We start from the raw sequence: 27,156 nt of genomic DNA on the forward strand, positions 1-27,156 counted from the left end.
TCACTTAGTTATTTTAAACAGCTGATATTTTTAGCCATGGTTGTTTACTTATTTGTCTTTATTTATTTTTATTACCAATGTGTGTTTTTCTTTTTTTATCATTGCTTGACTTTTTACCTGCTATGCTACTTTTGCTGTAACCCCGTAAACTTCCCTGCTGTAGGCCCACTAAAGGAATTCTGGTTCTCTAAAGCAAAACGATTTGGTTAGATTCAGATTTATTGTCAGTTTACATCCGACCAGAACGTGCAAAGAGACTCAAGAAAGTGCTTGAGGTTTCAATAAATTCACAAAGAAACAATGTTACGTCCAGCTGGGAAGAGACCGAGGGATAGACCTAGGACCAGGTGGAGGGATTATATCTCTTCGCTGGCCTGGGAGCGCCTTGGAATCCCCCAGTCAGAGCTGGTTGATGTGGCCAGGGAAAGGAAAGTTTGGGGCTCTCTGCTGGAGCTGTTACCTCCGCGACCCTGACGGAAAAGCGGGAGAAGAATGGATGGATGGATGGATGGATAAGGTTAAACACAGTTGAAATTAATATTAAATACAGATGTACAGTGTTGGGGAATTCAGGGTTTGTTTATGTCAAAGTCCAATTCACCTTTTATTAAGAATTTAGTACTGTACGCAACAGAAGACGGGAAATGCTTGGGTTTGTACTGGATTTAATGTAGAAAAAAAATATTACTGAAATAAATAGAGGATTTGACTTTTGTTTTGAAACTTTTGACAGTTGGAACGGAAGTGGCTTCTATGCTTTTCGTGGCGGCAGAAAACATCCCTTTTAACAACTCTATGCTAACAGTTGTGATATTTTTCACACACAGCATGAATTCTCCGGAGAATTCAAGACTCTATGTTCTCATACCTTAACCGGAAGACTGTCGTTGTTCCTGGAAAGCCTCCCCTCCTCACACCCGGCTGAGAGATGTCCATAGTGACGGTGCAGCTCGGGCAGTGCGGGAACCAGGTGGGTCAGCAGCTATTCGACAGCCTCTGCTGCGACGCTCAGGACGGCCAGAGGAAGGAGCGCTGCACCGCCAGCTGCGAGCGCTTCTTCCACCAAAACATGCATGGAGGTAACGGAGAGCCTGCTGAAGATGAGAAATAATGACTTCTCAAACGTGTATATTAGGGCCACGATAAACAAAAAGTTATTTTTTTAGATTAATCTCAGAACTCAGACATAAATATTTGAGAAAATGAGCATCATTAGATAACACATTTAATTTTGCACACCTGTTGACCTGTCATGTCTCCCTGTTTAAACCAGACCTTGTTGCCCGGGCGGTGCTGATCGACATGGAGCCCAAGGTGATCAACCAGAGCATCAGCAGGGCTGCAAAATCCGGCAGGTGGAGGTATGGAGAGACCTCACACTTCAGCCAGAAGCAGGGATCTGGGAACAACTGGGCTAACGGGTAAGGACAATTCCCCAAACCCTTTCTGTAAAACCTTTATATGTTTAGAACATGTTAAAGCTTGTACTCAGGGTTGGGAGATTACTGGTTACTTGTTACTCGTTTTACTGTCTCCTGATGATGTAATAGCGTAATTGTGTCACATGTAATCCATCTTGTTTGTAATGTGCTTCTTGTATCTCCCCAGGTTCTGCGTGCACGGGCCGGGTCACACTGAGGTGGTGGAGGAGCTGGTGAGGCGAGAGGTGGAGCGCTGTGACAGGCTGTCTGGGCTCATGGCCATGATGAGTGTGGCTGGGGGAACAGGGTCCGGAGTCGGGACTTATGTCACTCAGTGTCTCCGAGACATCTACCCAAAGTCCTTCATCCTCAACCACCTCACCTGGCCGTACGGGACCGGAGAGGTATGTGTATTTGTTTACGGAACATGGTGACATCACTATGGAAAACTCACACCAACATATTGTACGTTATAGGCTAAGGGGACGTCTCTAAGTGGTTGATCAATCACAACAGAGCCGGCCAGCGAACCAATCAGAGCAGACTGGGCTCTGGTTTCAGACAGAGGGTGAAAAGAGGTGCTGCAGCACAGGCAGTATGAGAAAAATAAAGAGCTTGTTGAACATTAAAGCATGGAGACATGTCCCAGGAGAGGAACTAAATACTGATATGAACCTGAAAAAGATCAGAATATGCCTTCTTTAAACCCCTCGTTCCTCCCCCGGTCCTTTCAGGTGATTGTCCAGAACTATAACACCGTGCTGACACTAGCTCATCTCTATAAGCTGTCGGACGCCATCCTAGTGCACGAGAACGACACGGTGCACCAGATCTGCAGTCAGCTGCTCAACATCCAACAGATCTCCTTCGCCGATGTCAACACAGTGATCGCTCACCAGCTGGGCAGCGTCCTGCAGCCCGCCCTCACCGCCGAGTCCCACGGAGTCTACAGCAGAAACCCTCTGGGTGAGAGAGGCCGAGACACACACACACACACACACACACACACACACACACACACACACACACACACACACACACACACACACACACACACACACACACACACACACACACACACACACACACACAACAGGTTTCTCACAGTGCATGGATTTTTCTGGATTTAGAAATCAGGACTTTGACTTCTATTTGCAGACCAAAGTATTTCTACTTCACTGCTATAAAGTAAGTATCTCAGTACTTCTTCCACCTCTGACTTCATTCCTAATTCGTCTCTCAGGTGAGTTGGTGGGCGCTCTCTGCTGCCACCCAGAGTACAAGCTGCTCAGCGTCTCCACCATCCCTCAGGTGCCCAGCGCCTCCATGGCCTACAGCAGCTTCAGCTGGCCCAGCCTGCTCAAACACCTCCGCCAGATGCTCATCTCCAACACCAAGATGGAGGAAGGTGAGTCGCTTTACATAACAATAATAATCCGAAACGATTTTGACATTTTTAATAATTTCACAGATAATTAGCTCTGAATAAGACAAACTTTTGAAAGTGATGCAACTTTTTTAGAGTTGAATAGCTAAGTTTTGTCTCTTTTGGTGTGTCCTCTCAGGTATTGACTGGCAGGTGCGTCCCCCTGCAGCCTCTGAGCGCAGCAGGAGCCTCACAGCAGGGAGCTTCAACACGTCTCTGGCCAACGTGCTCATCCTGAGAGGGAAGGACGTGTACAGCGCAGAGACAGGTCAGAAACTGGGGAAAAAATGTTGGTTTATTAAAAAAATGAATCGACACTGTACGATAAATCAACAATGGTGATATTTTTGGCATACTTAGGTTACTGATTACGTTTTGTTTACAGGTAATTGTTGATGTCTGTTCTGTCCACAGCTGGCTTCGAGGACCCGGCCCTGTACACCTCCTGGCTCTCATCAGAGGAAGCCTTCAGTGTGTGGAAGTCTCCGGTGCCTTTTAATAAGTATGAAAAAAGTGCCACGCTGGTCAGTAACAGCCAGGCTCTGCTCAGCCCTCTGGACAGCATGGTGGGCAGAGCCTGGAACATGTTTGCCTCCAGGTGAGTCAGACCCGCCGTCATGCTGGGGAATGTTTAAATACCACTTTGAGGAAAAGCTGGATCCAAACACAACCTCTTTCTTATGCTAACCCTGAGATGAAGTCATGTTCTCCTGGAAACTAAGATGTTTTTGCCTTTGCTGTCGGTCACAGAGCCTACATCCACCAGTACACTAAGTTTGGGATCTCAGAGGAGGACTTCCTCGACAGCTTCACATCTCTGGAGCAGGTCATCTCCAGCTACAAACAACTGCGCTAGAGATGGGAAACCAACAAGCACCATAATCCCAAAGAATACTATTGTTTTGAACAATTTTTTATGTAAATAAAATGTATTTTATTTGTATTAATTGGGAGTTACAACCAATCCTTGACATTCACCATTTTTTTAACACCAGAAGTGTCATTGGGACACTCATTACGGACTGAATGAAAGCCAACATAGACAATAAGCCTTTCTAAGACACTCTAAGGCTACGGTTAGTTTATTTATCTTGCACATTTCATACACAAAGGCAATTGTGTCCTACATAAACTATTTACACACCGAACAGAAGGTGGCTAAAAAGTGATGCTGCAAGAGATGCTGAAGTGTCATAAGAGTAGTTGTAGTTAAATGAACCCTGGTAAAGCAGCGGTAAACAGGTTTTTAGTCTAAATTTAAAATAACTAAGGGTTGGTGCAGACCTCAGATGTTCAGGAAGTTTTTTCCAGATCTGCGGATCATAGAAACTAAAAGCTGAAAGCCATAAGACATGTATTCAGGTCCCAAACCATTTAGCGCTTTGTATATTAATGGTAACATTTCAAAGTGAATTCTTTTGAGATACTGGGTGCCAGTACAGGAAAATGTACGTTTCTAAATCTACACATTTACTACGTGTTGCTCCAGAATTGCTTCCAAAATCCTTTATAATTTACAACAAAGCAACTTCAGAAATGATTAGGAATAAAGAAACACGACAACGGCATGATACTTTTCCTCATTTTATTGTTAATATATTTTCCACAATAGTATTTCCAGATGATCCGCACAATAGGAATGCCTGTAAACCGATTGTTGAATCCACAAATATCCATCTTAAAGAGGAGGGAAAAATGAATCGCTGAAGGTCCACAGACTTCAGCCAGCTTACAGACCAACGTTGCCTTTTTAATTGAACAGCCAACACCAGTCTGATAAGCTAGCTGGCGCCGCGGGGAGGTGATCTGAGAAAAATAGACGAAGAGCTTATCCAGAAGACTTCCTCCTCGACATCAGAGGGTTAGGATTCAGGAAGGTAGAGTGTGAATTAGCACAAGCTGTCTTACTTACCTTAAAGAGGATCAGACGAAGATTTTGAAACAGTTTGCAAAGATCACAACACATTTAAAAAGCCTGACCTATAAGAAGATAGAAAATAAACAGACAGCCTTGGAAACGGGTGCAATGATTAACACGGTTTATAGATGATCTGAATCAACCTAAATGTACAGAATAGAAATGGGACTAGTTAGCTCAGAGTACAATGTCACTTTTACAAATGATATCACCTTTTTTCATCTTTTTTCTTTTCCACACAGACCATCAGAATAGAAATACATCCGCGCATACCGTCAAAAAAAGATATTAAGATATTTACACAATGTGCAAACCGTCAATACCACACTGCCTTACGTTGATATTGCTATTTTTTTCCTCCAACATTTTAAAAGACAAATTTGTCTCACTATTGTTTTTAAACAGGACAGAAACATGAGGATAATTTAACGCTGAAAAAAAGAAAAGTCCACAGCAGTTATCTCGCCTGTACATCCATACGTAAAGGTTACAAAAATTAAATAAAAATCAAGTTAATGAGCAGAGAACTATACTCAAAGGGAAGCCAGGCGTTCCCGTCTTGCATAAGGCATCTGATGGGCGCTGCACACACACACAGCAGCCCCCACTGAACCGCTGCTTTACGTCTGAGGTCAACGAAGGGTTATTTCAAAGTAAAACTAGCAACGAAACCAATCGCACTACGAGAAAAACCTAGAGAGTGAGATGAGAGGAAGATCTACACAACCTGAAGAGGGACATCCTCAAAAGCGCGCGCACACACACACACACACACACTCACACTGAGACATAGTGCTTGTTTTTCAGTGGTCAGCCTCTGAGAATGGATGGGGGAGGGGGGGTGAGGTTTGTTGTTAAGTTGTGAGTGGCTGTGGCCGAGGGGAGGCAGCAGCAGCAGAAACAAACACAGTCACTTGGATGTTTGCAGTGCTCCTTCTGTTGTTGTTGTTGTTGTTGTTGTTGCTTCGTCATCACTTGGTCTTCTCCTCTGAGTGCCTCTGCTGCTGCAGCCGCTTGGCGTAGCTCTGAGCCGTGGAGTTAACGATGGAGGTGACGAAGTAGCAGACCATGACGAGCACCACCTTCTCAAACACCCACGACAGCCAGTTCTCATCCTGCAAACACAGAAAATTGGGAAAGCATATGCGGTTATTTACCAATGGTGGAAATGATCTTAGTACATTTACTCGAGTAGTGTTCTTAAAGAGGTTCTATCTTGCTTTTTGGGGTTGTTCCTTTCCTGTAGTGTCTACTATAGGTTTCTGTGCATGTAAATGGTCTGCAAAGGCTATAATCCCTATGTTCCCTCCAGAGTGAGTTTCTCTAAGAAATTCAAGTACATAAAAAAAAAAGTGTTCCTTTGTTACATACTGTGTCCACTAGAGGGCATATTATTTATAATTTAAACAAATCTATAATTCCCTGTTAGTAAAATGCTTTGTGCATTTATCTAAAACAAATGAAAAAGGTAAATGTGTTGTTATCTGACTTTATACACCTTTAAATATATTTCAAAATAAGTGTTGTTGGGCTACGCTAAAACAAGCTGGCAACTCCATTCTAAAATATGATTAAAAAAAAACATATTGTTAATATTAACAAATGAATACATTTATAGAGCTCACATTTCGGTGATTAAAAGCCAGAGGTTGAATAAGCACTCTTAAGCAAAAGTAGCAATACTAAATAGTAAGAACATTTTCACAGTTAAAGTCCTGCATTTAAGGAAAAGCTCAAAAGAATTGCCATCAAAATTAACTTGGGTACAAAGAGTAATAATAGTTGTTAACCTTCATTGCCTATTTCAGAAATAAAGTTATTTTAAAATGAGTGGATTATTCATCACAGCTGCTAAATATGGAGCAAATTGTAATTACTTTATATCCTGCTGCTGGACATCTTATCCTTATGTCAATCTGTATTTATATTAGCTAAAAGTCTGAATCTGTAAAAGCTGTTGGATTAATGTAGTGGAGTAAGAGGTAGAGAATAGGCTTCTAAAATGAAGTATAACATTAAATGAGAATACTCAGGTAAAGTAAAAGCACCACTGGATTTCATATATAAAATAAAGAATTGTTCTTACCGATGGTGTGCTTCCTCCAGCGTGGTGCAGCTTGTTCCTCTGAGCCTCCAGGTACTGACTGAAGGGCTTCTGCAGCGAGGGCCCCACTCTGGGCACAGACCTGCAGCGTACAGCAGGAACCAGGTTTAAAATAACAAGAACTCAGCATCTAAGCACCTACCTTTGTCATGGAGCCCAACACTGAATCTTAAACATCTTATTCCCCGCTCTTCTGTTTCCCGCCACACTAACAAAGCTTCTCACTGAGCCCCCTGTAGGACCTGCTGAAGGGCCCATCCTGGAGCCTCCACCTCCTGCACTGAGCAGGAGCAGAGAAGAGTGAAGCAGGAAGCCCTTCAGCCCTCCTCTTATACTCCTCAGCTCTCTATAGGATCCGTGTCAGCCTCTTCAACCAGGAAGTGAGTCGACATGATGTCATCACCTTTTACCACCATTGCTGCCTTCTGGTGGAATGATATCTAATCAGGGTGTGCTCGTGCCCTTATATGGTAGTGAGGGTTAGCTCACCAGGGGGGCCAATCGTACGAGGATCCTGCAGGTTTTAACTTAACTCACTTTATGATCACAAAGAATAACATTTCATACACATTTTCTACAAGGTCGTCATTCTAGCGGAAGTACGGAGGACCGTCAGGAGCCTATGATTCAAAGTCCCACAGCTAATTTAATCGCTCAAAGGTATCGACATGCTCATAGTAATATATAACTCAAGTCGTAGTGTTAATCTACAGATGTATAACTATAGATAACAGTGGTTCTATTTCCCCCGCCAAGCAAAAAGGGAATTCATTTTTAGGACTCTATTACAATTAATAAAAAGCATTCATTTGAAACCTATACAATCAGATTCAGGACAATTTTAGAACGTGTAATACCTAAATGTAAGAACATTTAATGTATAATGTCATAACTACCCACAGATTTAGTTTAGATTTGTCCACTATAGAAGGCCTTTTTTTCTCCTTAGCAAAATGGTTTAAAACACTTCTTGTGGCTGCTGCAGCTCTGTGCAATAATGAAACGATTAAAAAAGGAGAAATGACTTTAAAAATAAAACCAAAACGAATTGCTGTTACAACATGTTGTGACTCCAAGATTAAAAAAAGAATAATGATGATACATTTAATTCCAAAAAAAGACAAACCTTCTGTGGCTGTGACATGATGTTGTGACTCCAATTAAAGAATGAATTAAATTAAATAAAATTCAATTCCCCCCCAAAAATTGGACCATCTGTTCAGCAGCGGTTAACACGAGTCTTTACATGATGAGAAAACGTATCACCATGGAAGAGAAAAAATGTACTACAGGCTGAAGAATCTCCTACTGCGTAATTTAAATTCTGTCCCAAGGTTAGATTAACATGACTAGACTTGACTAAGCAAAAAACAAACAGCAGACAGTTGACTAAACAAACAGCTCAAAGGAAGTGCTGATTCCAGAGAAGCCCAACTAGTTCTGACTGTTCCTTGTTATCTAGTCCCTAAAAAATAAAACACGGCAAACTCCCAAAAACATCCTGTATCATCATCAGTGGCGCACTCATAGCGACTCATCGGGAGACATCATGGGAAAGAACCTTGGATTTTGAGTTCCTAAAAACAAAGAGAAAACATTTCCTCTGGACATATTAGTCCATCATCTAGCCTGAGGACGATTCATGACTGGACCTACAATCTTTTAATACTTGAATCAGCCAAAATCTGTGGGACCAAGTTAAGGTATCACTTTATATCACTTAGCGACAACATTTCTTCTATAAATTGTAATCGTTTTGTTTCTGTATACATGTTGCTATTTTGAGTAACACGTTTTGATAGCCGGACAAAGATCCTATCTTTTCTTTTGCAAATTAAATTTCTTTGTTTTTTCTAATTCTTTATTTAGAGTCACAACATGTTTTATCAGCTAGAGAAAGTTATTATACTTTATTTATTAAATTCCTTTATTTGTTTAACACAACATGTTCTAACAGTCCAAAAACATTTGTAATTTTTTCTAAATTAAAATACTAATTTCTTTCACAGCAATGGAGTTTAAAACAAAACCTACTTTTCTTTGTTTCTTTATTTCGATCGACAACAGAATTTTTCGTCATAGCAGCCAGAGAAGTTTATTTTTATTTGTATTTTATTTTAATTAAAATGTTAGTCTTTATTTGGAGTCGCATAATATTTATACTACATGTCTTTGTTCTCTGCCTCTTCAGTTTTTCTCTAAGTGAATGATTGCAGGTTCTTCCCCCCTGGTGCAAATCTCTGAAAGCTGAACCTGCTGAGTCAGATCAACATGTTTCAGATGGGACCTCACATGCCTGACCACCAATGCTGTAGAGATTGAATCGCATGTGAGGGGGGGGGGGGACCCTTTGTCTGGAAAAATGTAGAAAGCATGCACGCACAGCCCCGCAGTGAAAGTGTTTATTCGTACAGGACCTCCAATCAGTGGTCCAAATGCATCTGAAAATGTTTACAAATGAATTGCTAACCACAAAGACCATTGGAAAGACAATGACTGCACAAAGTACCGGATTAATGCAGTAATCACACACACACACACACACACACGCACAAGCAAAAAACAGAAAGACACTTACCCAATGAGTGACACCATCTGCTCCACTATGTGCTTGCTGAAGGTAATGATAACAAAAAGTTTCTGTAGGGGGAGAAAAGATTAACAGCCATTACTTTTTGATCATATATAGAGGTATATACATAATACACATATGGGCCATTTCCAAATATTACTCGCCTGTACCGTGACCATTAAACCCAACATAAAAAATACATTTGAATAGTAGCACTTAAAGAGTTGAGCCCATTTGAAACCAATGCACCGTCACTTGAAGCAAACAAAATCTGAGTCTTTATGGCTTATTGCACTTATTGTAAGTCACTTTGGATAAAAACATTGAAATTAAATGTCATGTGATATGATTTCTAACATTGAATAAATAGAAAATTGTACATTTAGATGTTTAATTGTGTAAGAAAATAAGTGAGAATGTATTAAGATAAAACCCATAATTATTTGATCATATGAAGAGGTGTATACAACATTTATAAAATAAAATAAGAAATGTTTTAAGGATATCAGAAGAACAATTTAGGACCAAATCAAGAATTAGAAAAACACCAAATGTCTTTAAGAATTACATCAAAAGGTATAAATATTGTATATTGAGATTTCTTTATTGTAGCGGCACAGCTGTGGTCAATTGAGGCCACATCTGTCAGTCCACAGACACACTAATTACTAATTCAAACCGGGCACTAAACTCAATATTGGGCTGTGAGGGGCTTTGTCTGGCTTGAGGGGGGGGCAAAACCGCAATATTCCTTCTCCGGTCCTGAAACTGATCAGCTTTAAACAGCATGACACACGGCCCCCTGGACAAAAATCAGACAGGATATGACACGTTAGGCCGGGGGGTTTGAAAAGGTACAAACACAAAGAGACCCCCCTCAGCGGTTTACAGTCTGTTGCATTTCCTCCTCTTATGTCTAGCTTCTCATGTCCACTCTACTTCCTCCTCAAAGTGAGATCACCAGCTGGTACCATGAGATGGATAGTTTGGTTTGTTAAGACCCTCAGTGACTCACTTGAGAAACAAACACACTCTTAATATAAACTACACTTCAGTACAATTTTGAGTTTTTCTATTTGATTCTACTACTTACTCCATTACATTTCATTTACAAGATTAGTTACTTCTCCGTTCATATCATTAACAAAAAGAGAACAAGAGAAGGACAGAGGTTAAAGACAGAGAGCTGGACATCAGAGAAATCAACAGAAGAAGACAGACAGGAAGTAAACACTAAAGGGAACAGCAGAAGAAGACAGACAGGAAGTAAACCCTGAAGGGAACAGCAGAAGAAGACAGACAGGAAGTAAACACTGAAGGGAACAGCAGAAGAAGACAGACAGGAAGTAAACACTGAAGGGAACAGCAGAAGAAGACAGACAGGAAGTAAACACTGAAGGGAACAGCAGAAGAAGACAGACACCTGACTGCCTCGCTGTGCATTATCCCTTACATTTAAAACAACATTTAGCATACAACTAAAATCACTGAAGACTTTTTAACGTACATTTGACCGGAGGATCTAATTCTGCATTTCATTTGAGGATTGATTGGTACTGAGTGAGTTTATATTAGTCACTGGTGTGACAGACTCAACAATACGCTTCGTAATTGAGACCTTTTTTTGATGTTGTCGATTTTCCTTGTTAAATACTTCTTAAAAGCTTCTCTCTTCTCATCTGTTTATGGTCTGGAACAATCCCAACGCTCAAACCAGAGTGAGGACTCCCCAGAGGAGCAGAGTACCGTCACAAAGAGTAAACCAGAAGTATAAATTAGGAGTTTCCCACAGATGGCGACCCATGATCTCAGCTCGAGGTCTGATCTTTGTTCACCCACACGTTTTGAGGTTGTGAATCACTCAGCAGCGCATACCCTTTCTTTTCTTACCAGTCCATTTCTTTTACATGCATTATTACAATGTGCACTGTGATGACATGAAACCAACCATGAGTAATCTGAAGCCAAGAGGCTGTATGCCACTTTGTTTCATGCTAAAATGGAAATCTTGGTTTTATTTTAGATGATCTGGTGCTCTCACAAACTTTTTTCCTTGAGTTACTGACCTGTATATGCATTTTGACGATGGCCTTCCCAATCAGAGTTGCTCCGAAGAAGGTCCAGAAGGGAACCATGAAATGACCGCATGTTATTCCAGCGAGGTCAAACAGAGGATTGGGGATCTGAAACACAGACACCGGACAATATTACTGAGTAACAGTCTTATAAAAGGAACCCTAGAGTGGTGCATGTTGAATTTATCACAAATACAAAGGTACAATTAATTATTACACATTTATCAATGTTAAATAGCATCAATACAATGCAACATTTAGTATCTGTAATTAAACCAGAAGAGCAATTAAAAGGGCACAATAAACTTGAATATGTAAATGATTAGTCAGCAGGAATTAAATGATTTTAAAAAAAGCCTATAACAAGGTGTTGGCTGAGGGGAAGATCAAAATCAGTGGGATTTCCTTTATTGGATTTGGGTTTATTGCAGAAAATAAATCGTTGATGGTTTACAAATGTTTGTGATGGTTACACATGTTTGTTCAGCAGGGATAATCTCCACATGCTAACACCCCTTAGATTTTTTAAAGTAAAAAGCTAATGATAGGCTTTGAAGGAACTGCAGCACGGTCACATGACTTCACGTCACCACCGCTTGGCTAAATGTCGCTAAGGTTCAGCGTGTCGATGTTTAGTCATCTCGTTAAGACACTTGGTAGCAACTGCTGTTTGTAAATTAACCAGTGGGGTATTTACTGACGCATTTCATGTAGAAGAACAAATCTTTTCATCTTGTTTTTGGTCAACAACGGAAAACATGTTCAAAAAAACCATCGACTTCCAGACCAGGTGACAGGAAGTGGCAACATGCTGACTCATCTTGGGTTTTAAGACTCATTTCTGTACCACTCTTTTACAGGTAACCAATTTCCTCTTGCAACAAATGCAACAACACATTGCGAGAAATGTGTGTTGTTATGAGTAAAGACATCCTGAATGCAACGTTAAACTTATTGCATGTAGTAGAAATACAAAGACATTAAATTACTGATAAAAAAATGTACTTACAGAGGCACAAGCCAAGATCCCGAAGAATCCCACCTTCTGCACCATATGCTGAACTCCCAGTTTGGCTCTTGTGACAAAATCCTGCGAAGCAATATAAAAAACACATTCCATTGAAAACACATCACCTTTTTATTATGTTAACCGGCTATTTCTGAGCACTAGGATATTCATTTCCCTGGGTTTGGTGAGTCTAGTGAAGATTTTTTGATGCTATCTCCATCCCTGCGGGGGGGGGGGGGGGGGAAATGTCTGTGGTTTCATGGTGGAGATCAAAGCCGATGCAGGAGGGAGAATACGAGGCACTTTCAGAATCTGGCATCCCTTCAATGTCAATTTTTGGAAGCAACCATTTCAGTTTAGTCTCCACAATTACATGCATCATTGATTTCATCTTCAAACCAGTCTTTTTTTATTTTAGTCATGCCAATATTTTGGATGCACAAAAAACTCTACATTTCTGAAAACCAGTTACATCAATATTCACTTTGAGTTGGTTTTAATGGGTTTTGATCCTTCTCATAGCTGGTTGGTTTTTAATTCTCCAAATCCCGTGTTGTTTCTCGTAGCAAGTTTTTTTTGTTGCTTTGTTTGTCTCTTCTGCTTTTATTGTCTTACTTCTAATTTTTTCATCCAACACCTTGTTAGAGGCTTTGTTACTATCATTTCATTCCTGCTGACTAATCATTTACATATTCATGGTTTTTATTTGTACTTTGTTGATCGTTTTTATTGTGCCGTTTTAATTTCTCTTCTGGTTTAATTACAAATACTAAATTGTTGCATTGTATTGATTCTATTTAATATTGATAAATGTGTAATAATTAATTGTACCTTTGCATTTGTGATAAATTAAAGATTTGAAAACAATAGGTTATGATTGAAAGCGTGTGATGCGAGGCTGGCCTCTAGAGCCTTTCCATGTGAGAACCAGTGAATTAAGAGCAGCTCATGGAGACGATGTTCACGATTTCTCCAGCTTTTCTCTTGCTGCTGCTGCTGACTCAGCATCTGATCTCAGCCATCTGCAGTCATGTGCGCCGGCTCCTGACACAAACTGTCTGTCATTCAAATTAGAGGCCGGTGAAAACAGAGAAGACGGGAGGCAGGGAGGGAGAGTTTAGCCCGAGGGCTGATTAAAGGGGGAGCTGTGCTCAGGGTGACTCACCCACCGACAGACAGATTTACTGGAAGTGTAAGGTGGGAGGAGCTTCACTGAAGTCACATGGCACTTTTGGACCAATCACGGCACAGTGGCACCATGGTCAGCTGTGCATTATAAAGATGAGGCGTAGAGGTGATCATTTCTTATAGGGTGGGTTGATAAACTCTTTTAAGGAGCAAACAGGAGAGGGATTGATATTTAGATATTATACAATCAAGCTGCTGCGAGTTATTTATTAAAAGAGAGGAGTTCAGGCTACCTTTTGCACTTAATCTAAGAATTAAGTGGGATACAGAAAATCTAATCTTTTTGTCCTGTGTTTGTGTTTGCTTCAAATTCTTAAAATGAATGAAATGCAAACCATACATTTTTGCCACTTCAAGTTTAATGAAGAGCACATCTGAGGTGGGTAACACTTCTTTGATCTTTAACAGATATATACGTTTATATATGTATTAAAAACTGCCAAATTCATGATCAATAAAGTACATCTTATCTTATCTGTGGCTGTGAAGTTTCCTGGTCGTCTACCAATAAGAAGGTTGCAGGTTTGATTTGCAGCAACTCGAGCAAGATACTTAAAGAGGCCCTATTCATCTCTTTGGGGGATTTCCTTTCCTCTAGCGTGTTCTATAGGGTTTGGTGCTTGTAAATGGTCTGCAAAGGCTAAAATCCCTGTGTTCCCTCCATGGTTCTCATAATGTGTGTGTGTGTTTGAGAGTGCGAGCTCTGACCTGAGCGCCCTCGGCCTGCTCCAGCATCTCCTCAAACTCCTCGTAGTCTTCGTCCTCTGGATCAGCTCCAGACTGACGAGCGGCCCGGGCCATGAAGTATGGAGGCAGCTCTCCGATGGCGGTGCCTGCCCCCTGAACCGGCAGCAAATGAAACGTCAGAGTGTGTTCATTTTATACACACAGGCAACTACTCATGCAGCAGTGGAAGTAACTTCTACTCCACTACTGTATTTAGGTAGAAAAACTAAGTTACTTGAGTATTTGTATTTTAAATGGTATATTAATGGTCATTTTTGTTACTATTTACTTGACTACATTTATGTAACACAAAATGTCAACTACTGAGCTAATGAATTATGATGTATTGTAATGGATTAGAATACTAAGAGTATAAAAAGAGTCATTAGAGTAAGCTTCTCCTGCAAGAATTATAATCCAGTGATTTAAGAAATGCATTATTCTGAAAATGGTAATTCTGCATTATGAGTACTTTTAGTTTTTGTACTTAAGGAAGTATATTCTGATACATTTATGACAGCATTTAAAATATAATCAATAATTTAATTATGATATCATTCAATCAAAAAGGCTTTACCAGCACCCACGAGCTACTCAGCATTGTGTGAGTAATAAATAAATATACATAAATACATAAAAAAGAGCTCAGACTTTTTGCTTCAATAATAATAATAATAATAATAATCATATTTATTGATTATTTCTGATACTTTAAGTATTTCCAAGCCAATATCTTTTATTTAACTTTAACTTCATTTACATTCTGAAGGAGGACTCCAGAGATTTGAGGACTTCTTACACTGCTTTATTCAGGCTACATGTGACTTTTTATTTTGTACATGTGACTTTTTGTGTAAAGACAGACACATTTTTTAGGTCTTATAAATATCAAAGTATGATACAGTGTTTGTGCTGGCCCCGGGATAGGCATGATTAAATGAGGGTGAACTAATCGGGATGAATAATTCTCACACGGTCATAGTTGTCGCTCTGCCAAACATTCTTGAAATGTTTCCCGCGTGCATCAGTGCATCAGCTCTTTATTCAAACTCACCCACATGCAGGCCTCCAGGCGGACCTTGGACATGATGGAGAAGAGGGAGATGCTTCCCTCCAGCCCTCCGCCCTGAGGACAGACGATCTGGTCTGGGTACGGAGGCTCGGGGAAATCTGTGGAGCTGCACTCGTACGCCGCCAGAGTCACTGAGGCTATGTGAGGACCCTGAGAGGGGAGACACAGAGAGTCTGAATGAACAGTTCTTCATTCCTGCCAGATTTACAGTGTTCCAGCAAAGGGAGCGAGACAAGGAAATAAACAAGATGAGTATAGTAATGTCAAATAGAGAGGCAAATGACTGCAACAGGAATCTTAGGTACTGTTTGCCAAAGTCATTTTTGTAATGCTTTATACCACGCTTAATTCTACAGTGCACACATACAGTGTCTTATTTTATAAATACTGCTGTTGCTGCTTGAATGTGTACCAAATTGTAATAATTAGTATTTTAAATACGATGTGCATGCCTTTTTATATAAGTTTTCTATTTGCTTTCTATACTTGCTGCAACAACTTACATTTCCCCATGAATAAAGGAATTCTAATTCTGGAAATAAAATTTAAGAAAATATGGTGTAAAGAAGGAGCAGATTTTCTATTTTTCTACATATTTAACTAAATACCTCAGTTTGGACTGACAAAACAAAACATATAAAGACAACACCTTGGATTATGAGGAACTGGCATTGACACTGTTTGACTATTTTCTGACATTTTGTAAACCAAATGATGAATCGAGTAATGAAACGACTATTCAGCAGATTCATGAATAAAGAAAATGACTGTTCCTAGCAGCCGGAGTTGGATGAACAAATGCAGCTTGTGTGCTAACAGACTCATCAGCACAAAAACACTAAGAGCCGCTGAGTCACAGCGTCTCCGACAGGTAGGCATGTCATCGTTTATCAGTGTGAGGACGTCTGGCTGAGCCACCTGGCCCACCTGTAACCGCTACACAGCCGCTCCATTATGCCTGCTTCAGGTGATGCATGCAACTCTGACAGTAGATGGACGGCACACAATTAATCTGTGTTGACTGCAACGGCTCCCCATAGTTACGCTCTACCCCCCCAGGGAGTGTGAGCACACAGGAGGCTTCTTTAGTTGAAACGACACACTCAACCAAACTCCTCTCAACGGCATTTCTCCATGACACCGAGCTGTGAGTCAACCTCTAACACCACATTCTGATAGTCAGACATTCGTCTCTTCTGTTGAATTATGATCAGCAACTAGATTTCAGTACCTCACAAATAAAATCCATTTCTTATTTTCAGAACACCACAACAAGGAAAAAGCACTGCTAGTGGACCCTTGAAGCAACAAAGCAAATAATACAGTGTCTCCAAAATCTAATTCTGATAGAGAGACAGGCAATACTTCTGTACACCAAGGTCAGCAAAGCACATTTGCATACAAGGCAACTGATGTTCAATTACTTTTTTACCATGACTGTGTACTCACTTTGCCTTCTACCTAAACTGCCACTTTGGTGTCTCAATTTACATTTCCATGAGTGGGACAAATGAAAGATTTCTGACTCTTTTAAACCATTTCTTTACCCAATAATGATTATTATTCATAAAAACATCGATACATATGTTTTAAGAAGAAGAATACTTGACAAAAACACTGCTAGTGGACCCTTGAAGCAACAAAGTTAATTAAAAAACCACATATTATTCTTATTTTCAGTTCATATTTGTGCCTCTACTGGGACATCTCCACGCTTTAATGTTCAAAAAGCTCTTTATTTTTCTCATACCGCTTGTTTTTTCACCCTCTGTCTGAAACCAGAGCTGTCCGGCTCTGTGTAATTGGTAGAGATGTCCCGCCCCTTAGCCTATTACGCATTATGTTTTGGAGTGCTAGCCAATAGAAGTGCGAGTGTAATGTAGTCATGTTATGTTACTAAGTAAACAAAGGAGTCCATTGGTGGCGGCAGTGTGTGGGAGAGAAACTCCCTCTGAGCGAAAACAGGGATTTTAGCCTCTGCAAACCGTTTACATGCACCAAAACCCATAGAACACACTATAGGAAAGGGATAACCCCCCCCAAAAAAACATAACAGAACTTGTTTAAAACTCAAAAACAATAAGGCGGTGGGTCTAACCATGTTCATGTTATTGGGAAGGTGACTCAACAGGAGGGGTCGTTAAAATGGTTTATCCTCTTAGCTGCATGTTCAGGAAATTCCACGGCACTCTGCTTTGGCATTTTCACCCAGGGGGGAAATGATTGGGTGTGGTTTCTTGTGTGACCAAAAATGTTACGATGCAATCCTCTAGGCATTGTGAAAAACCGCAGCATATTTAGTTTATTTTGGTTAATGTTTTACATGCATTTACCAAAAGGAGTATCCATCATCTTGGCATCATACACACTGGATATTTAACGTGCAGAGAATATTGGATTTAAACCAACCAGATGAATAACGGTTGGACTTACATTATAATCTTCCAACATTTAAAAAGGTAAATAACTAAAAGAAGCTTTCATAAAATAATGATCCAAAGTAAAAGCAACTGGTTTTTCCTATTTCAACCTCATTATTGTGACTCAATTGCAATGACCTCCAAAACATCATGATGAATCATAATTAAACGCTGATATGTGAATCCCTTTTTCCAGGAGGAGGAGTTTAACTGCAGGTGGGAACTTTGGTTTTTCCTTCAAGATTAATACTGGGGTAGTTTCCTGACATTGGCAGCTTCACAGATAATGTTACTCCATGGATCAGCTTTGGTATGGAGAGCACCGTTCTCATCAGAGAGGTATGCAGTTTCTCAATCACTCTGGAAGAAGGCTGTCTCCATCATCTGCTGCAAGCCAGACACTTTGGGGATGTGTTGGAGAGGAGGACTCAGAATGAACTGTTCTCCATTACTGATAATCTTGACCACCCTCCAGCTACTGCATATAGTGCCTCCATTGGACTCTGGCCCTGGCCCAGCGCTTCTATTGGTTAGTGCTCCAACATATTTCACGTGATAGGCTAAGGTGCGGGACATCTCTAAGCTGTTGATCAATCACAACAGAGCCGGCCAGCTAACCAATCAGAGCAGACTGGGCTCTGGTTTCAGAGAGGATGAAAAGAGGAGCTGCAGCACAGGCAGTATGAGAAAAATAAAGAGCTTTATGAACATTAAAGCGTGTAAACGTGTCACAGGAGAGGCACCAAATACAAATATGAACCTGAAAATGAGATTAAAAGGACCCCTTTAATGATTTTAGAACTGTATTTAAAATGAGAGCTGGAGGAAATGCTATATCATTTTAAGGGGAAAAGACTAAAGACGCCTGGACTGGTGGGGAAGAGAAGTAAAGCCACCATTACTGATGCATTAGAGTCGGACAAAGGACATAAAGTGACTCAACAAGACAATAAACTATTCATGCAAACACATGGTGAGCTTCTCAGCAATAATGGAAATATTGCAAATACTCTCGGAGGAAGGTCAGTAAAAAATTTTCCCATTATTTCATTATGGTGGAAACAGCTGACTCAGCACACCCACATCTGTACACGCTGTAAAGAAGAAAAGCCACATCACCCCCACCCTAAATCGGGCTAGGCTGCACTAAGGTTTTATTTTGCCAAGTTCTCATTTTCAACAAGACAAATGACACACAGTTAGGTGACTCAGTCATTCTGTCGGGGAATAATTAACATTAGGTTTACCACTGACGGGTCACAGTTTAAAGAACACAAGCAATATGGAGTGTGACGCCACCTTCTGGCAACTACAGCAATACACACAGTGGCTTTATACAAAGGCAATTAATAGCCATTCATGCAGGTAGATCTAGGGAAGTGAATGTTATTAAATCTGCCTGCATTTTGCAGAGACACACAGAACAGACTCTGACTGACTTCATAATCATTCCACCCTTTGACTGCTGAGAGATGGAGGCCGTAGTACCATCATGATAAAGCATGTGAATAATTACATATGAATGGGGTTTCATTTCATTTATTGTTATGTTTTTGCAGGTGGGCAAGATTGCTCTTTCACCGTCAGATATTTCCTGCTACTTTTCTACTCATTCAAACTACATTTCATCAACAGAGCGTATAGTAGATGGCTTTTGTGTTAAGATTACTATAACATACACTGCCCGGCCATAAAAAAAGGCCACACTCTAATACTCGTTGGACCGCCTTTAGCTTTGATTACGGCACGCATTCGCTGTGGCATCGTTTCCACAAGCTTCTGCAACGTCACAACATTTATTTCTGTCTTGCATTCATTGTTCGCTAAGATCTTGTATTGATGACGGGAGATTCGGACCATTGCGCAAAGTCTTCTCCAGCACATCCCAAAGATTCTCAATCGGGTTCAGGTCTGGACTCTGTGGCGGCCAATCCATGTGTGAAAATGGTGTCTCGTGCTCCCTGAACCACTCTTTCACAATTTGAGCCTGATGGATCCTGGCATTGTCATTTTGGAACATGCCCGTGCCATCAGGAAGAAAAAATCCACTGATAGAATAACCTGGTCATTCAGTATACTCAGGTAGTCCTGACCTCATTCTTTGGGCACATACGGTGCTGAACCTAGACCAGACCAACTGCAGCACCCCCAGATCATAGCACTGCCCCCCACAGGCTTGTGACCGTTTTTGGGCCGGGCAGTGTATATGCTACATTTTATTTTTAACTTTGTTCAATTATTTTTCTATTTCTTCATCGCAACAGTGCCTTCATACTGAGTTGGCTCTTTACTGAAGAGACAGAGATGAAAGCAAGAGACAGAAGGGATGACACCCGTAAATAGTCCCAGGGAGGATTCGAATCCGGTTCCTTAGAAGGAGGACTGAGCCCAAGTAATGGAAATCTGCATATTTTTCATAATGCAGAGGAGCCTGATGCTGTTTTCATTTAGTGTTTATAGGTGTGCTTTTTTTCTGTTGTAACCCAGCTCACCGGGGTGTGCTTTTCACAAACCATACAAAGTGTTATCCTACCAGATAGAGGAGAAATGTGTGCAGGCCGGTTCCAAGGCCAACTGAGGACAGGATCCCGAGGCCAACCCAGTAGGCACACCATAGAAACCTCTTCTCCAGGTAGCTGACATACTTCAGGGGAAGAAAGATAAATAAAACGGATTAGAAAAGACAGAAAAAGCATAAAGCATTATTATTGTTTTTATAGTTAATTACAGTTTGTGTTTCTCATTAACTGTCACCATGACACCATGTACTCATATTTAACATTTGTAAAGTTAAACATAAGTCTCTCTGGGTTAATGTCATGGAATGATGATAACGGAAATGATTTTGATACGATACACAAATATAAAGTGTATATATATATACACATGTATACAGCGGGTACAATAAGTATTGAACACGTCACAATTTTTCTCAGTAAATATATTTCTAAAGGCTCTATTACATGAAGTTTTCATCAGATGTAACAACCCATGCAATCCACACATGCAAAGAAATCAAACCATAGATGTCCATAAATTAAGTTGTGTGTATTAAAATGGAATGACACAGGGAAAAAGTATTGAACACATGAAGAAAGGGAGGTGCAAAAAGGCATGGAAAGCCCAGACACCAGCTGAAATCTCACAGTAATTAGAAAGCCATCCTGCCCCTTGTCAGTGCAAATTAATATCAGCCGGTTCAGTCCCAACTGATGGCCTATAGAAAGGTCTCTCATTACCAAGGTGTCACACTAAAGAGATCTCATGATGGGTAAAAGCAAAGAGCTCTCTCAAGACCTTCGCAACCTTATTGTTGCAAAAAAAAACTGATGGCGTTGCAGAAGGATTTCTAATCTTCTGAATGTGCCAGTGAGCACTGCTGGGGCCATAATCTGGAAAGAACATCATTTCACCATAAAGCAGCCACGACCAGGTGCTCCTCGCAAGATTTCTGACAGGAGTGAAAAGAATTATCAGAAGAGTTGTCCAAGAGCCAAGGACCACTTGTGGAGACCTGGAATTAGCAGGTACAAGTGTTTCAAAGAAAACAATAAGTAATGCACTCAACCGCCACGGCCTGTATGCACACCCACCACGCAAGACTCTATTGCTCAAGAAAAAGCATGTGGAAGCTCGTTTAAAGTTTGCTGCACAACATTTAGACAAGCCTGTGAAATACTGGGAGGATATAGTCTGGTCAGATGAGTCCAAAATTGAACTCTTTGGATGCCATAATACACACCATGTTTGGAGGTCAAATGGCTCTGCACATCAGCCCAGAAACATCATACCAACAGTGAAGTTTGGAGGTGGGAACATCAGGGTGTGGGGCTGTTTTTCAGCATCTGGCACTGGCAAACTTCATATAATTGAAGGAAGGATGAATGGAAAAATGTACAGAGACATGCTTGATAAAAATCTGCTGGATGTTGAAGATGAAACGAGGGTGGACATTTCAGCAAGACAATGATCCCGAACACACAGCCAAGGAAACTCTCAATTGGTTTCAGAGAAAGGAAATAAAGCTGCTAGAAGGGCCCAGCCAATCACCTGACTGGAATCCAATAGAAAATCTATGGAAAGAACTAAAGATCAGAGTTCATAGAAGAGGCCCACGGAAAATTCAAGACTTGAGGACTGTTTGTGTGGAAGAATGGGGCAAAATCACCCCTGAGCCATGCATGCGACTAGTTTCTCCACACAGGAGGCGTCTTGAAGCTGTCATTACCTTCCATTAAGGCTTTTGTACGAAGTATTAAATACATTTCAGTAAGCGTGTGGAATACTTTGTCCCTGTGTCATTCCCTTTTAATACACATAACTTAATTTATGGACATCTATGGTGGTTCTCTGCATGTGCGGATTGCATGGGTTGTTACATCTGATGAAAATGTCATGTCAATAGAACCTTTAGAAATATATTTACTGAGAAAAATGGTGACATGTTCAATACTTATGTTACCCGCTGTGTGTGTGTGTGTGTGTGTGTGTGTGTGTGTGTGTGTGTGTATATATATATATATATTATACTTATTTGAGGAAACTGTTTAAAAAAATAGTGTAAGTAAGTCACTTTGTTTGCGTTTGTGTGTTTAAATGTGCATTTCTTTTGCAATCTCAGTGTATATTTTAATATAGTTTTAACTGTAGGGTATTTGTATTATCATTATTAGAATACAATGATCTGCAGTCGAATACATATTACTTCATCATTATAAATGTGAGCAATCTACATATAAATCTGAATTCATCCTGAAGCTTGGGGATGCTTTAAATCAGGGGTGTCCAAACTACGGCCCGGGGGCCAAATGCGGCCCGCAGGCCATTTTGAATCGGCCCGCTGCAAATTCTAAAAGTATAATGCAATACGGCCCACAAATTAAACTTTTGCTCGTCTTATATTGTACTTCTCAAATATATATGTTAACATAAATTACACAGTGTTCATGTGTTAATGAGCCCAATTTTCAAATAAATTCAGTCATTTAAAACATTTTCTAACAAATCTTAGTTGATAAAAAAAAACAATAATTTATTTCCATAACAAGCTTGACATGTAACCTTCATAGTTACTCTTATTATCAGCAATCTGAGGCTTCTGTTTTAAGGAATGAGCTGCCAACAAAATAAATGAAACCCTAAAGAGAGATGGGATGTAGGCTGTTTTTTCCTTAAAGCATTTCAAGTATTGCGCATTATTCACCTACATTTGATTTGTTTTGCTAACTTATAACTTAACTTTTGGGGCAATATTCGCCTCTATAAGTGGCCCAGCTCTTCTTATATTTTTCTGTACGTGGCCCTCTGTGAAAAAAGTTTGGACACCCCTGCTTTAAATAAACTGCAACGGACCTTGAAGCCGACTGATTGTATGTCCAAGGGTTACTCGACAACACCGCATACTTCATTATCTCCCAACAAAAGCTTCCCTCGAGGAATGTTTCAGATGGATAACGAGTGATTTATCATTGACCTTTAAACAGGATGCTGGTGGAGCAATGGTGTTGATTATTAACATCCCTGAAATCAGTGGAGCCTTACTTGTTGGTGTGAGCCCTCCGTGGAGTAGGCAACGGAGAACAGAGAACATAACACCAGAACTAAGAACACCAGGCCTCGTCGCTGCCAAAGCCTGAAACAGAAGGAAATGATATAAAATGTTGATCAGAAACAAGTTCTACCATAAAAATGTAATATAAATAACTTTTTACGAGTCGTTTGTCTTCTACTGCAATCTTACAAACAGCTCGGGACAATTATTGACTCAGCTTTGAAGCAAATTGTGAAGCTGTGTGCTAAAAAGAGGCACCAGCTCTTGTTTCATCAGAGGAAACTTTTCTGGTTTAACAAAACCAAGATGATCATGGTTTATTGAGTCCAATCTGTCTTTTTCTGTGATGCCATGGTTCATTAACCTGCCTTCAAAGACCAGAAAGTGTCTATCTAGCAGACTGGTCGGTGAGCCACAGCTAAACCTGGAGACCGTGTATATCAGACAGTTAAAGCGTTTATCTAGTTCTGTGTTTGATCACTCCCACCCTCTGCACACAGAGTTTAAGCTTCTTCTTTTGGGCTATGGAAGCAATGCCTATTTATGTATTAACTTGCTGGATACTTTTTAAAGATTTGCCTGTTGCCTATGTTGTTTTAAAACACGCGTCAAGATGGATCCCTTGTCTTTTCCTACTTGAAATAAAAAGAAAGTCCAACAAAAACAAATAAAGCAAAAAGGTCACAAGCAAGCACAAACATCCTGACAAACGTAGACCGACAACAAAGGCAGGGTAGAAAAACTGGTTTGACTTCTTACTGAAACGTCCACTCCTTTAGCTTGATGAGGGTCTCCAGGAGGAAGTAATGTATTGTGGTGACGGGCCTCCTCCAAACCACCAGAGACAGACGCTCCTCTTTATCTCGCTGTCGCCTCTCTCTGACCGAAGAGTCTGGAGAACCAACAGAGTTGCAATCACCCTGACATACTAGGACATGTGGTTCAACGTCAATTATATCATCCTGTTGAACTGGTAATGCTAAAAACATGATACAAGGACATGTCAGTGCAGACTCTGCTTTGAAAAGTGAAAGTTGAGTGATTCAAACGTTATATGACTGTTTCGACCCATGTGGCGGTTGTTATCTTTCCGTGTCATCAGAGATAACACAGGTTCGACTCTACAGGGACACTTGAGCTGAGGGGTAACTTCTCGAACTTCTTGAAAATTCTTATAAAGAAAGAATTACAAAATAAAAGTAAATGTTTTTTATATTAATACAAGTTTCGTGTTTTAAAACGACTATTTTTAGTTTTTATTTGTCTTATGTTGGACTAATAAAATAATTCTGAATCTGCATTTGTATATTGCATTCTGAAGTATTAGAAGGGAAAAGAAATGTTTCATTGAAGCAAGTTTTTTTTTAAAGTTTATAATTAAATGTTAATATTTAACATTTACAGATTTGATTTGATATTTTTCCTGAGTATTTGTTTGTTGAAACGTTTTCGTTACATCTATGTTTCTTGAAAATGTTTATAAACTAAAGTATTAGCAAGAAAGTAAAGGAAGTACATATATTTATTTCAATTCTTCCTTCTCTATATCACATTTCCCATTCCTTAATGTGTTTATTATTAAAAGCTTTAAGGTTTTGTGTCTTAATAAGTATGATGTAAGATGTTAAGCCTACATTATGTTTTGTGTGTTTCAGGACCAGCAAACTGCTTCAGGAATAGTGAAGAAAAACCCAACACCTACCTATTGCTTTTCCATTCTGTTTGTCTTTGGCTCCTGCCCGTTTCTGTGGCTGCTCACAGCTTGCTCCATTGGCTGCCATGTCAATCGAGGTTCTAGCCGGTCAGGCAGTTTAGGAGGAAGAGAGTTTGTTCTCTTGTTCAACAACGTCCTTCCCGCTGTAGTTTCACTTCCTACTGAGCAAGACAGTACGAGACGCTGTGTGACTGTCACAAATCCTTATCACTGACTATTAAGCAACACTACATTCAGAGAAGTAAGAAGCACTCAGATATTGGTTGATTTAAATTCTGTATATTGTAAATCCATACATGCAAAGAAGCTAGTAACTAGACTTAGTAGAGTAAAAAGTTTACAAAAATGCCTCCAAGTAATAAAGTATTAATATGGAGTAAAAAATACTGAAGTGAAGTACAAGTACCTCAAAAGAGTACTTGAGTAAATGTACTTGGCTACATTCCAGTGAATACATCAAACTGTCAGTGTGCAAATCTCGTCAACACGCAAACTGGCATTAAAAATACATGGTAATAACATAATAAAACATCAAACAAACAGATCAAACGAAAACACAGATACTACTGACCGCCTCACGACCATACCACGTGTGGTTAACTTAAATAACCTGAGTTCTGTGAGTCAGTCTGAAATAAGATATGATGACAAATGCGTGCACATCATCATCCACATGCTAACCGGTTAGCCATGCTAACGGCTGAGCTAGGGAGCTAGGCAGCTTCTACACTAAACCAAGGGGTTTATAACCAATAACGAGTCACCTTACTTGTGGTGGGATATCAAAAACAAATCCTTATCGCGGTGGTGTTTGTAGTTATGAAAAATATAGGCCAGATAAAAGGGAAACAGAGCGCTGTTTGTTAAAAACCACCTCACAAGTCTTACCTCTTTCCTGTCCTCTTCACCCGGTAACAAACGTTGGGCGTGTCAAAGTAAAATCGGTGGTGCGGTTTAGTGGTGAATCATTGTCTTTGAGCAAGTTTCTATCAACTCTGTATAGTAAAATTTGAGATTTTAAAACCGTGGAATATATATGAACTATTACTTTATCATGTTCTCCCCTTCACATGTAATTAAGATTACAATTCTAAAGTACATACCTTTATTGTGAAATTCAATTGAAGACGTATTTCCGCAAGTTTAGTTTTATGGTCCAATCGGAGGTTGCCAGATTTGCCAACAAAGTGAGAGGATTGCAACACTCGCAATATGTGTTAGTATCACCTTGAGACATGAAGCAATATCTAAAAACAGATGATGGCATTACTCATATTTACTTTCTGATGATCTATTAAAAAATGTTCCAGGAATATATGATAAAATAAAGAAAAGAAAAGATCTTTTTTATAAAACAAGTTAAAGTTTTTGAGGTTTATGCTTTTATTTGATATAAAAGCATAATTGTATTTAAACAAAATATAAATATTCTATTAAAGCAAGTTTAATATCTAGAAAGTTTATTTTAAATGTAAAGTTTTCACATTTATTTTATATTTAAGGTATTGTTTTTATTTCTGGAGTCGTTGTTCCAATTTAGCAGTGAACAATTTTCTTTAAGGGAGATTTTTGAACTTCGTATAGTGAAATAAGAAATGTCAAATACACGAAACACACAATTAAATTGATAGGATTACTAAAGGAGTTACTTTTATTTTAAAATTCGATTGAATACCTATTTCGTATTTTTTTTATGGGTTGATTTCATCTTGAGCCATGTAGCAATATCAAGTAATCTATCTAATAATGGCATTAATCCTAAATCAATTCCTAAAATTGAGGCTCAGTCAGAACTGAAATAGATTATTTCGCTATCAGGCTCTCTAAGCAATCTATGACAGTATCCTGATCCTTATTATTCACAGTGAGCAACAAACATTTAATTTATTGAGCCACGCACGAGACAGAAGACGAGCAGTTTCTTGAATGAAAGCGCATCAGTGTTAGCTGAAGAAAAACT

The 27,156-nt window shown here is 39.8% G+C and overlaps 2 protein-coding genes and 1 long non-coding RNA gene across 7 annotated transcripts; 1 reads left to right on the forward strand and 2 right to left on the reverse strand.

The window, feature by feature from the left end:
* Positions 1–123: 123 nt before the first annotated feature.
* Positions 124–2,419, reverse strand: LOC134880190 (uncharacterized). Its single transcript, XR_010167915.1, has 3 exons — positions 1,240–2,419; positions 869–1,094; positions 124–470 (listed from the first exon to the last, which is right to left on the reverse strand). It is a non-coding gene; the product is annotated as an uncharacterized LOC134880190 (long non-coding RNA).
* On the forward strand, positions 737–3,892 carry tubd1 (tubulin, delta 1). The gene is made up of 8 exons (XM_063906949.1): positions 737–1,079; positions 1,274–1,421; positions 1,609–1,825; positions 2,156–2,387; positions 2,665–2,829; positions 2,987–3,115; positions 3,262–3,445; positions 3,598–3,892. The coding sequence occupies exons 1-8, from the start codon at positions 929–931 to the stop codon at positions 3,701–3,703; spliced, it is 1,332 nt and encodes a 443-aa protein (XP_063763019.1). The 5' UTR covers positions 737–928; the 3' UTR covers positions 3,704–3,892.
* A 979-nt stretch (positions 3,893–4,871) lies between these two features.
* vmp1 (vacuole membrane protein 1) lies at positions 4,872–26,187 on the reverse strand. 5 transcript variants are annotated; one of them, XM_063906952.1, is made up of 12 exons: positions 26,085–26,187; positions 25,185–25,354; positions 24,242–24,374; positions 23,473–23,563; positions 20,465–20,575; positions 15,494–15,661; positions 14,422–14,553; positions 12,526–12,606; positions 11,508–11,624; positions 9,448–9,509; positions 6,852–6,951; positions 4,872–5,880 (listed from the first exon to the last, which is right to left on the reverse strand). In XM_063906952.1, the coding sequence occupies exons 2-12, from the start codon at positions 25,261–25,263 to the stop codon at positions 5,737–5,739; spliced, it is 1,218 nt and encodes a 405-aa protein (XP_063763022.1). In that variant the 5' UTR covers positions 25,264–25,354; positions 26,085–26,187; the 3' UTR covers positions 4,872–5,736. The 5 variants fall into 5 exon arrangements, with proteins under 5 accessions (XP_063763022.1, XP_063763023.1, XP_063763021.1 ...); XM_063906953.1 differs by having other exon boundaries at positions 25,185–25,357; positions 26,085–26,117; XM_063906951.1 differs by having other exon boundaries at positions 25,966–26,091.
* Positions 26,188–27,156: the final 969 nt, after the last annotated feature.

Source organism: Eleginops maclovinus, chromosome 18, assembly GCF_036324505.1.
Source record: "Eleginops maclovinus isolate JMC-PN-2008 ecotype Puerto Natales chromosome 18, JC_Emac_rtc_rv5, whole genome shotgun sequence".
NCBI classification, from domain to species: Eukaryota; Metazoa; Chordata; class Actinopteri; order Perciformes; family Eleginopidae; genus Eleginops; species Eleginops maclovinus.